The sequence below is a fragment of the Saimiri boliviensis genome, chromosome 12, assembly GCF_048565385.1.
Source record: "Saimiri boliviensis isolate mSaiBol1 chromosome 12, mSaiBol1.pri, whole genome shotgun sequence".
Lineage (NCBI taxonomy): Eukaryota > Metazoa > Chordata > Mammalia > Primates > Cebidae > Saimiri > Saimiri boliviensis.
The window spans coordinates 99,690,722-99,703,556 of record NC_133460.1 but is presented as its reverse complement, the minus strand read 5'-3'; the positions used below and the strand labels follow the sequence as shown (position 1 = coordinate 99,703,556).

Sequence of the window (12,835 nt, the reverse complement as noted above, 5' to 3'; positions counted from 1 at the left end):
ATATAGAAGGAAATTAATAAACAGTAGTAATTAGAATCATCATAATCTGACATCTTTATATGTATTTCTGAAAAAAAATTCTCTAATGTTTTGTCACCTAAGTGACACATAAAATTTGATATATCATAATCTTCAACAATATGAAAAAATAAAAATAAATTCCCATTATGTCAGCCAGAAAATACCTCAACTTTAAACTCTTCACTAAAGTGAACCTTTTGCAAAAGTTCAAAATTCCACTTCATGAATTTTTAACAATAAAAACAACTTATACTTTTTGTGGGATTTTTTCCCCAGAAGAAAAAACAAACAAACAAAATTTTCATCACCTTCTAGAAAAATAAGCCCACTGTCTTATCGCCATAGCCAAAATAATAATATATTGACAGGCCCAACCTTGCAATGACAGATAAAGTCACTGCCAGACTATATTCAGTACTTCATTCAACTCATTTTACTAATTTCAAACAATAATTCATGAGCCTCCTAAAGGCTGAAACAATCCCATGTTCGTCAGGAGTCACCACTTCAAATTATTATTTCAAAAAGAAAAAGATTTAATTATTACCATTGAATGATTAATCACAGAATGACATTCATTGCTTAGGTTTAAAAAGCATGTTTCACTGTATTACTAGAAATTTCCTTTGAAACAACCATAATAGTAAAAAGATTAAAGTGCTTATTAATAGGCATAATTTTCTTTATATGCTTCTACTTGAAATAATTTACCAAAGCAGATTATGTGCCTGTATAAGGTTGAAGAGCCCAAGTATACTTCTTACATCTATTCAATGTGTTAATCTTTTATTTTGCTTATGAAAATATTTCCTAATTGCTTCAAATTGGCATAATACTTTATACCCTCAATAAAAGATGCTCTTAAGTATTGATGAGTATATTTTAAATATAGCTAGGTTTTATATATGATATGATACATAGAGAAACAAGGTTTTTACTACAAGGGTCTACTGGATAGCTAAATTTAGTATTTCAATAAATACATTCACTTAAATATTCAGAAATCGATAGGACTATATTACATAACTAAAATTAGATGAATTGTACAAATGCACTCTGTTTTTGGTTATTTGGGAAAAGATACTTATGTAGTTGTTTCCTAGATACATTCTAGGTTTCCATTTTGTCTCAAAAACTTATTTCTTTAGTTCTCTTTCTCTACTCCTTTCTCTAGTTCTATCAGATTTCTATACTTAGAAAGTACATATGAAATGTTTAATATAAAATATATTTTTGCTTATCCCTTAAAATCTAAAATGTTTACATTCCTACTATGTATAAAAATTTACATATTTTGACAGTATTCCATATCTACCCATTATCAAAATTAATATGTAGCAAACACAATAAACTGATACAATGTTCACAAAAGGAAACAACATAAAAAGTCTTCAAAAAGGACATCCAAATCTAGCTTTTTGTATTCCCCCATATCTACCACTACTTCTGCTCAGTATTTCTGATCTCTTGGCTCTATTACTATATTACTCCTATGCTTAAATTAGAAAGAATTCTATTCACAGTCTATCACTGAATTTTTCTCTAAAATAACGTATACACATGCTATCAATTGATGTATTTGAGAATATCTGTATGAAAATTTTCTGATATTTCCTACTTTGTATAATCCTAACATATACATACCTATGTCATATGCCAGGAAATCGGCAGAAAAACATTTTGCACCGTTACTCAAGGAAGTGTCATTATGGGTATTTCCTCCAAAAATAAGCATAGCTCCATTGATAAGAACAGCTGAATGAAGATATCTGGCAAACCCACTTTCTTTCAAAATAGTCCTACAGAATAAAATTTAAAAATGTATTACAAAGGATAAAATGACCTCCCTGATTTTATATATATTATATAAAGGGAATACTTTGCATATAGAGTTTTTCCTAGAATTGTCGTGGGGAAACATGTTTTTAACAATTTACAAATGACCTCTAAACTTCAATATTAAAAAAAAATATTTTGAGGCTCATAGCATCTTAAGATGCTGTGAGGAGACACAATATCAAAAAGAATTTTAATTCTCATAATAATTTATATTATAAATTATTTTTCTATTTACAAAGGTAGGAAAAAAGCCATCTTAAAACTTGAGGCCCAAAACATCATTTTTAAATACCAAATAAGTAAAAAGTTAAATATAGGAGATTTACTCTAAACAGTATTTGGTTAAAACTTTATAATTCATATGGACCCCATAATAAACTTTTAAGTTTTTATTTATGTATAACACGCATAAAACTGCACATATCAGAAGCCTAAAACTCAATGATTTTTCGAATATGAACACAACTAAGTAATCAACACTCAAATAAAAAAGTGTAAGAATATTACCACTATTCTAATTCTAACAGCATAAATTTTGCTGGTTTTGCTCCTTACCTAAGTAAAGTCTATAGATTGTACTCATTTATGAATAGGTACATTTTCTCAAAATATATATTTTTGAGATATATATTTTTGTGTAATCAAAAATTACAATTACAAAGCTTTTATGGAACATTAGAATTAATATAAATATTCTTTGAAGTATAATTCTGAGAGAAACTTTTAGAAATATATGCTCACTATTATAACTTATTTGAATGAATGGATATGTAGTAAAGGTGCATGACAATATAAATAAATACTAAATAACTACTCTAAATAAATCCCTGATACAAACAATTAGAAATTAGAATTATTATATATATAAACATAGCTAATATGTATAGTATAGTTAGTGTCTCCAAAACCATGGATTATAATACCAATTAATTTCTAAAGAATATGAAGCTCGGCTGGGCACAGTGGGTCACACCTGTATCCCAACACTTTGGGAGACTGAGGCAGGCAGATCGCAAGGTCAGGAGATCAAAACCATCCTGGCTAACACAGTGAAACCCCATCTCTACTAAAAATACAAAAAATTACCCAGGCACGTTGGCATGCACCTATAGTCCCATCTACTCAGGAGACTGAGGTAGGAGAATCACTTGAACCTGGGAGAAGGAGGTTGCAGTGAGCCTAGATCACACCACTACACTCCAGCCTGGACAACAGAGCGAGACTCCATCTCAAAAAAAAGTAAGAAAAGAAAAAAAAAGGAATATGAAGCTCACTCCCAGAATGGTAACATGAGGAGTTCCACAAACACTCCCACTAGGAAAAGAACTATAATTGGTAAAAATTATAAAAAACAACCATCAAGGTCTCAGAAAATTTTACTAAGAGCAACGCCAAATAAAGAAACATTTACTAAAAAGAACAGCAATAGTCTATGACAATAGATACATTACTTACCCCAACCCCCTCATCTCTGCCACACACACACACACACACACAACCAGTTCATCATGATAGAAATTCTACCTCAGGCAATAAAACCAAGAACATAAGCCTCCTTCATCCCTCAACTCCCACTCCAGGCCAGCAATATCTCACTAGGAGTGGCAGGATACCAGCACTTCTCATTCCCTCCAGCTCTGGGTTATAGAAGCTCTGTTCTGGGAAAGATCATGAGAGGTCTGGGTGCTCTTCTACCCAGCTTCCATTCATAGGGTTAGCTATACATCAAGTCCAGCAGGCTAAGAACACTGGACCCAAAAGTCCTCATCCCACCTCACTCATGAGACAGAGTATTCCATGCCAGAAAAGCCAAGCTGAGAAGACTCTAGAGGCTACTAACCCCATGTAGTGCTCTGCACATAAAGTAGTGGTGTCACTCTAAGAGGAACAGGCCACTAAGCCCACCCACCTACAACTCCAAAAAATAGCACAGAAGTTTTTCTCCAGGAGGAGAGGCAGGCTAAGTAAAAAGCCCTAGCTGGGTGCAGTGGCTCACGCCTGTAATCCCAGCACTCTGGGAGACCAAGGTAGGCAAATCACCAAGGTCAGGAGTTTGAGAACAGCTTGGCCAACATGGTAAAACCCCACCTCTACTAAAAATACAAAAAAATTAGCTGGGTGTAGCGGTAGATGCCTGTAATCCCAACTGCTAGGGAGGCTGAGGCAGGAGAATAGCTTGAACCTGGAAGGCAGAGGTTGCAGTGGGCCAGGATTGCACCACTGTACTCCAGTCTGGGCGACAGAGCAAGACTCTATCTCAGAAAAGAAAAACAAAAACAAAAAAATTGGGAAAAAAAATGAAGGCACTAGCAAGCAGAACAAAGAAAGTAATGATTAGAACAGAAAATAACAAAATAGAGAAAAGAAAACTAGAGAAAATCAAAACCAAAACTTTTTCTTTGAAAAGATCAACAAAATTGGCAAACCCTTATCTAGACTGAAATATAAAAAAAGAGAAAGAAAACTCAAATTGCTAAAATTTAAAAAGATGAAACATAATTACCAATATGAAGAGAAATAAAAGATTTATAATGCAATATTATAAACAACTACAAGCCTTTCTAAAAGATACGAAATGAAAAAAATTGTAGAAATACACAAATTATCAGAATTGATACAAGAGAAATAGAAAATATAATACACATATAAAATAAAGAGTTCAGGCTGGGTGCAGTGGTTCATGCCTGCATCTCAGCACTTTGGGAGGCTTAGAAAGGTAGATCAGTTGATGCCACAAATTCAAGACTAGCCAGGTCAACATGGTGAAACCCCGTCTCTACTAAAAATAGAAAAATTATCTAGGTGTGGTGGCATGCTGTAATCTCAGCTACTCGGGAGGCTGAGGCACTAAACCACTTGAACCTGAGAGGCAGAGGTTGCAGTGACCCATGATCACACCACTGCACTCTACTCTGGGCCACAGAGCAAGATACTAAGAGAAAAAAAAAAAGTTCAAATTTGGAATTTTTGAACTTTCCACAAATAAAAGTGAGAAACTTTCCACTTCCATAAAGAAATGGCTTCACTGATTCATTCTACCTAATATTTTTAAAAGAATAAAAATTCCTCACAAAATCTTCAGAAATATAAAATAGAAGAGGATACTTTTCAACTCATTCTATGAAGCTCGTACTACCATGATACCAGAATCAGACAAAGATATTACATATAAAATACTACAGACTAATATCTCATATGAATAAAAAACAAAATATCCTTAACAAAACACTGGCAAACTGGAGCCAGCAATATAAAAAAATATATAGACCATAAGCAAGTGGAATTTACCACAGGAATGCATGGTTGGTTTAACATGTGACAATCAGTGAATGTATTAATATAATAAAGGACAAAAACAAAATGATCATCTCTATAGATGCAGAAAAAGGTTTTGAAAAAAACCAAAACATTTTTATGATAAAAACCCTCAATTATATCAGGATAGAAGAAAAATTTCTCAATTTGATAAAAGTTAAATGTTACCCTATCCCAAAAGATACAACCACATTCCTCTCTTCCTATTTGAATACACTTTATTTATTTCTCTTGCCTGATTGCCCTGGCTAGAACTTCCAATACTATATTGAACAAGAGTGGTAAGAGAGCACATCCTTGTCTTGTGTAAGATTTCAAAGGGAATGCTTCCAGTTTTTGCCCATTCAGAATGATATTGGTTGTGGGTTTGTCATAAATAGCTTTTATTATTTTGTGATATGTACCATCAATACCTAGTTTATCGAGGGTTTTTAGCATAAAGGGCTGTTGAATTTTGTCAAATGCCTTTTCTGCATCTACTGAGACAATCATGTGGTCTTTGTCTTTGGTTCTGTTTATGTGATGGATTACATTTATAGACGCATATGTTGAACCAGCCTTGCATCCCTGGGATGAAGCCTACTTGATCATGATGAATAAGCTTTTTGATTTGCTTTTGCATTCTGTTTGCCAGTATTTTATTGAAGATTTTTGCTCAATGTTCATCATGGATATTGGCCTGAACTTTTCTTTTCTAGGAATACAACTAACAAAGGATGTAAGGACCTCTTCAAGGAGAACTACAAACCACTGCTCAATGAAATAAGAGATGACACAAACAGATGGCAAAACACCCCATGCTCATGGTTGGGAAGAATCCATATTGTGAAAATGGCCATACTGTCCAAAGTAATTTATAGATTCAATGCTATCCCCATCAAGCTACCAATGACCTTCTTCACAGAACTAAAAAAAACCACTTCAAACTTCATATGGAACCAAAAGAGAGCCCTCATAGCCTAAACAATCCTAAGCAAAAAGAACAAAGCTGGAAGCATCATGCTGTCTGACTTCAAACTATGCTACAAGGCCGCAGTAATCAAAACAGCATGGTACTGGCACCAAAACAGAAACATAGACCAATGGGACAGAACAGAGGCCTCAAAAGTAACACCACACATCTACAATCATCTGATCTTTGACAAACCTGACAAAAACAAGCAATGGGGAAAGGATTTCCTGTTTAATAAACAGTGTTGGGAAAACTGGCTAGCAATGGGCAGAAAGCAGAAACTGGACCCATTCCTGACACCTTACACTAAAATTAATTCTATATGGATTAAAGATCTAAACATAAGACCTAACTCCATAAAAACCCTAGAAGAAAACCTAGGCAAAACCATTCAGGAATAGGCATAGGCAAGGACTTCATGGCAAAAACAGCAAAAGCAATGGCAACAAAAGCCAAAATAGACAAATGGAATCTAATTCAACTCCAGAGCTTCTGTATAGCAAAGGAAACAATCATTAGAGTAAACCAGCAACCAACAGAATGAGAAAAAATTTTTGCAATCTACCCATCTGACAAAGGGCTAATATCCAGAATCTACAAAAAACTAAAACAGATTTTCAAGAAAAAAACAAACAAGCCTATTCAAAAGTGAGCAAAGGATATGAACAGACACTTTACAAAAGAATACATCTATGAGGCCAACAAACATATGAAAAAATGCTCATCATCACTGCTCATTAGAGAAATGCAAATCAAAATCACATTAAGATACCATCTCACATCAGTTAGAATGGCGATCATTAAAAAATCTGGAGACAACAGATGCTGGAGAGGATGTGGAGAAATAGGAACACTTTTACACTGTTGGTGGGAGTGTAAATTAGTTCAACCATTGTGGAAGACAGTGTGGCAATTCCTCAAGGACCTAGAAATAGAAATACCATTTGACCCAGCAATTCTATTACTGGGTATATACTCGAAGAATTATAAATTGTTCTATTATAAAGATACATGCACACGTATGTTCACTGTGGCACTGTTTACAATAACAAAGACCTGGAACCAACCCAAATATCCATCATCAATAGACTGGATAAAGAAAATGTGGCACATATACACCATGGAATACTACACAGCCATAAAAAATGATGAGTTCGTGTCTTTCATAGGGACATGGATGAATCTGGAAACCATCATTCTCAGCAAACTGACACAAGAATAGAAAACTAAACACCGTATGTTATCACTCATAGGTGGGTATTGAACAATTAGAACATGTGGACACAGGGAGGGGAGCATCACACACTGCGGTCAGTTGCGGGGAGTGTTAGGGAGGGACAGTGGGGGTGGGGTGAGTGGGGAGGGATAATGAGGGGAGAAATACCAGATATAGGTGATGGAGGGGGGAAGGCAGCAAACCACCTTGCCATGTATGTACCTATGCAACAATCCTGCATGATCTGCACATGTACCTACCCAGAACCTAAATTACAATTAAAAAAAAAGATCTATCCTTAACAGTTGAGTTAAAAACTAAATGTGTGGAAGGCAACATAAAAAACACTAAGGTAAGGAAGTATTATTTAAGCAAGACACAGAGAAAAACCCATTAAATATTGACAACTTCTGCTATATTAAAATTAATGTTTTGTTTATCAAACATCATACAAAGAGTAGAAAGATGATCCACAATGTGTGCAAAATATAAAACAAAATTAATATCAAAAAAGTGTACACAAACAACTACAAAATGGGTGAATTTCAAAGAGTAACTGTTCAGCCAATAAACATGAAAAGATGTTCTATCTCATTAGTAATTATGGAAATGCAAATTAAAACCAAAATAGGACACCATTTCATACTGACCATATTGGCAAAAAATATTTTAAAATGAAAAAAATATCAAATCTTAACAAGATTGTTGAGAAATGGGAACTCTAATTCACCACTGGTAGAAGTGCAAATTAGTAAGATGAGGTCAGAGTATAATTGGGTAAGATAGAGTATGACACTCCCCATGACCAAGCATTTATACTATTAAGTAAATAGCTTAGACAAACTTGTCCTGAAACATTAGAAGCCTAAACAAGAACATTTATGCTACAATTGCTCATAATAACAAAAACTGAGGACCATTCAAATATGCATCCACAGTAGGGCAGAAAATATAAAAAGGAGATCTGTGTTTGCACATTAAGGGTCATTCACATGGAACAATTCTGCCAAGGATCCTACTGCACTTCCCTAACTCATTCACTCTTTCTCCCTCCAAAATATTCATTTCATACTTCTCTTTTCAAACCTCAAGCTTCCACTATCCCCCATTTTTACCCTCAACTGATGATTCTACGTCCTACTTCACTGAGAAAATAAAAAGAATCAAAATTTTTAAGAGTTCGCCCCACCTCAACTTATTTACCTGTATTTGTATTCATATAACCTGACTTCATATCTGTTCCTATGAATAAAGTGCCCATGCTCTTCCTAGGTAAGGTTTACCTCTCTCCTTCTTCACTAGATCCCATTGATACTTGTTTTCTTTTCTTTTCTTTTTTTCTGAGATGGAGTCTCATTCTTGTTGCACCAGAGTGCAGTGGCATGATCTCAGGTCACTAAAACCTCTGCATCCCAGGTTCAAGTGATTCTCTTGCCTCAACCTCCTGAGTAGCTGGGATTATAGGTGCCCACCATCACACCAGGCTAACTTTTGTATTTTTCTTTTTTAGTATAGATGGGGTTTCACTATCTTGGCCAAGCTGGTCTTGAACTCCTGACCTCTCATGATCCACCCGCCTCAGCCTCCCAAAGTGCTGGGATTATAGGTGTGAGCCACCACAGCCTGCCACTTGTTTTCTTAAGCACATCCCTCCAGCAAATTATTCACTTCCTTTTTTGCATCATTTTTTACATCTACTTAATCTTTCCTGTCAAGCTATAGACATAATAATTTCAAACTTTCATCATCACTGGTAATTAGAGAAATGCAAATCAAAACCACATTGAGATACCATCTCACACCAGTTAGAATGGCAATCATTAAAAAATCTGGAGACAACAGATGCTGGAGAGGATGTGGACAAATAGGAACACTTTTACATTGTTGGTGGGAGTGTAAATTAATTCAACCATTGTGGAAGACAGTGTGGCGATTCCTCAATGACCTAAAAACAGAAATTCCATTTGACCCAGCAATCCCATTACTGGGTATATATCCAAAGGATTATAAATCATTCTACTATAAGAACACATGCACACGAATGTTCATTGCAGCAATGTTTACAATAGCAAAGACCTGGAACCAACCCAAATGCCCATCGACGATAGACTGGATAGGGAAAATGTGGTACATATACACCATGGAATATTACACAGCCATCAAAAATGATGAGTTTGCGTCCTTTGTAGGGAGATGGATGAACCTGGAAACCATCATTCTCAGCAAACTGACACAAGAGCAGAAAATCAAACACCGCATGTTCTCACTCATAGGCGGGTGTCGAACAATGAGAACACATGGACACAGGGAGGGGAGCACTACACACTGGGGTCCGTTGGGGGGAAATGGGGGAGGGACAGGGGGTGAGGGGGTGGGAAGAGGTAGCATGGGGAGAAATGACAGATACAGGTGAGGGGAAGGAAGGCAGCAAACCACACTGTCATGTGTGTACCTATGCAACAATCTTGCATGTTCTTCACATGTACCCCCAAACCTAAAATGCAATTAAACAAAAAAAAGTCTATTGACCCACATCCCTTAGCACTTGTTACCCTGTTTCTATCCTTTCCTTATAACTCCTCAAAAAAGTTGCTAGAACTTTTCTGTAATTCCTCTTCTATCTTTATTTGACACATGCTAAACAAGACTTCCCTCTACCACCTCACTGAAACTTTTCTTATCAAGTTCAGCAGAAAGCACCAGTTTGACAGATTCCACAAACATTACTCAATCCTCATATTAGTTTGCCAATAAGCAGCTTCTGACAAATTCTTTCTCCTTTGAAATATGCTCTTAGCTTCTAGAACACCACATTCTCCTGGTTTTCCTTCTAATTCATTAACTGCTAATTCTCAGTCTCCTTTTCTCATTGCTTCTCCTCATCTCTTTGACCAGAAAATCCTGAAATTCCTATATCCAGCCACCTATTTAACATATCCATAGGACGTATAATACCTATTTCAAATTAAACGTGTCCAAAACCAAATTTCCATTCTTCCTGACACCAAAAGTACGTATCCCACAAAATTTATCATCCCAACTAATTCCAACTACATGCCTTCAGGTCTTCAAGCCAAATGCCTGCTTAATCTTTCACAGCTCTCTTTCTCTCTCGCTCACTCTCATCCACTCTATATCCAGTCCTCTAGTTTTTTTTCAATTCCTGTTGGTTCTACCTTGAAAATATATCCAGAATCCAACCAGTTCTCACTACCTTCACATTATGGTTTCAGATACCATCACCACTTTCTTAGATCATTAACAAGGCCTCCTAAATGGTATTCCTGTTTCTGTGTTTGCATTATAATTACAACACTACTCCTGTAAAACTCTAAGTCAGAGCATGTCACGTATCTGTTCAAAATTCTCAAAGTCTACTCATACCAAAGTAAAAGCTTTATAATGTTTTCTAAAGCCCTACATGATTGAGTTTCCAGTTATTTCTCTAAGGGAAGATAATTTCCATACTACTCCAAGACACTCAACTACACTAGCCCCTTTGCTGTTCCAAATGACAAGGATGTTCCCATCTCAAGGCTTTTGCACTAGCTGTACTGCCTTCTAGAACACTGTCCCCCAGATATTTGCATGGTTAGCTCCCTAATTGCCTTCAGGTTTTATTCAGCTGTCTTACTGAGATCTTCTCTGGCCACTCTTTTTAAATGCAACAGTCTGAAACTCCCTATCCTCCTTCCATGCTTTCTGTTTTCTTCATAGCACTTATTATCATTTAAAATACATTTTACTTATTTCCATATTTATTGTCTGCCTCTCTCCATTAAAATATAGCTCCAGAGCATAAAGCTTACTTTTTAAAGTTCTCTGAAGAAAGCATACAATGATAAGCAATATATGCAAAATTAAAAAACAGAAAAACTAAATGAATGGTTTGTTTGCAAATACATATATGAAGGGTTAAAAAACATGCAAAGAAAAGCAAGGAAATAACACAATATTAAGAATATGAAGGAAGATAATATCAATCATAAAGAGACACATTAAAGCTTCTGGCTATTGTAACGTCCTCTTTCTTAACCCAGGTGGGCAGGGAATTCATTTTATTGTGGTTCTGAAACTACATATACATACTATCATACAGGCTTTTGTCCATATATAATATTTCCCAATTTATAAAAGGGAACTAGTAAAGAATAAGTACTACACATTTTTAAGCACTTTGAAAAGCAAAGCTACAGAGATAAGTACTTATTTAAATTATCAATATGGGATTTTAACCAGATATTCCAAAATTTCAAATCTCTTATGATGTTTTTAAAGGTAATAATCTTTTCACCTATATAAACATTTTATGTTCATTTTAATAAATATCTGACATCTTACTTCACAACTTTGTATGCTTGTGTGTATATATTTCTATTATTTCCCAAATAAATATACAAAATTAAATTTTAAATTATCAATCTCCCTTACTAAGAACTACTTAGGATTATTCCCAAAATAGCACTTGATAAAGAGTCAACAAATTTTTTATTGAAACATTTCAGACATTCAGTAAGCAAAGAAAAGAAATGCTAATGTTCATCAGTTTTTACTGAAATGGGTTTTACATAATAACATAATTTATAAAATTAACCTCTATTGCTTTCTAAAACCTCTAACAGGAAATTTTTTAGAGAAATCACAAAAACCTAATAATTTAATAACACAGTTTTCAATACTTTAATGTAAAAACAACTCCCATTATATCAAACTGAAACCAGAATAAATCATTTCATGTAGACAGGTGTAGCCTCACTATAAAAATATTTTTTAAGTATATGTAATTAGAAAGACATTTTAAAAGTGCACAATTAATTTGTACCACAGAAGCATTATCATTAGATTCACTACCTATCTTTTTAATATCTATAGAAATAGAAATGAAGTTGGCCAGCCATGCTGGCTTAGACCTGTAATCCCAGGACCTTGGAAGGCTGAGGTGGGTAGATCACCTGAGGTCAGGACTTTGAGACCAGCTCGGCCAACATGGTGAAATCCCATCTCTACTAAAAATATAAAAACTTATCTGGGTGTGATGGCAGGCACCTGTAATCCCAGCTACTCAGGAGGCTAAGGCAAGAGAATTACTGGAACCTGGGAGGCATAGGTTGCAGTGAGCAGAGATCGTGACACTGCACTCCAGCCTGGACTACAAGAGCGAAACTTTATCTCAAAAGAAAAAAAAGAAATATAATTGAAGTCTTTCTCACTTGAAAAAAAATTATTTTAGAAAGTTAATAATTAAGCTGGAAATTATAAATGGTAAAATTTAATGTATTCCTTATGTGTTAAAACTTACTGTGCTTTTTCACCGGCTAAAGGAACACAACTGAGGAAAAGACTTAAAAATAGGCCAAGAAAAGCTGAGGTCTCCACTATCGGAGAAAAGTCTTCACATAGAAAAATAATGAAGACACAGGCTCCTATTATAAGTTGTACAAACATATGCAAAGAAAGTCATGAGATGCCTCATTTAACAAGGCTGTAAAATC

The 12,835-nt window shown here is 35.0% G+C and overlaps 1 protein-coding gene across 4 annotated transcripts in view; it reads right to left on the bottom strand.

Moving 5' to 3' along the window:
* Window positions 1–12,835, bottom strand: part of ATRNL1 (attractin like 1) — an 811,767-nt gene that overhangs the window by 673,388 nt on the left and 125,544 nt on the right. For all 4 annotated transcript variants that reach the window (XM_039465348.2, XM_074382946.1, XM_074382947.1 and 1 more), the window contains one exon: window positions 1,666–1,820. In XM_039465348.2, coding sequence (XP_039321282.1) covers window positions 1,666–1,820 — 155 coding nt within the window. The remainder of the gene's footprint in view (window positions 1–1,665; window positions 1,821–12,835) is intronic.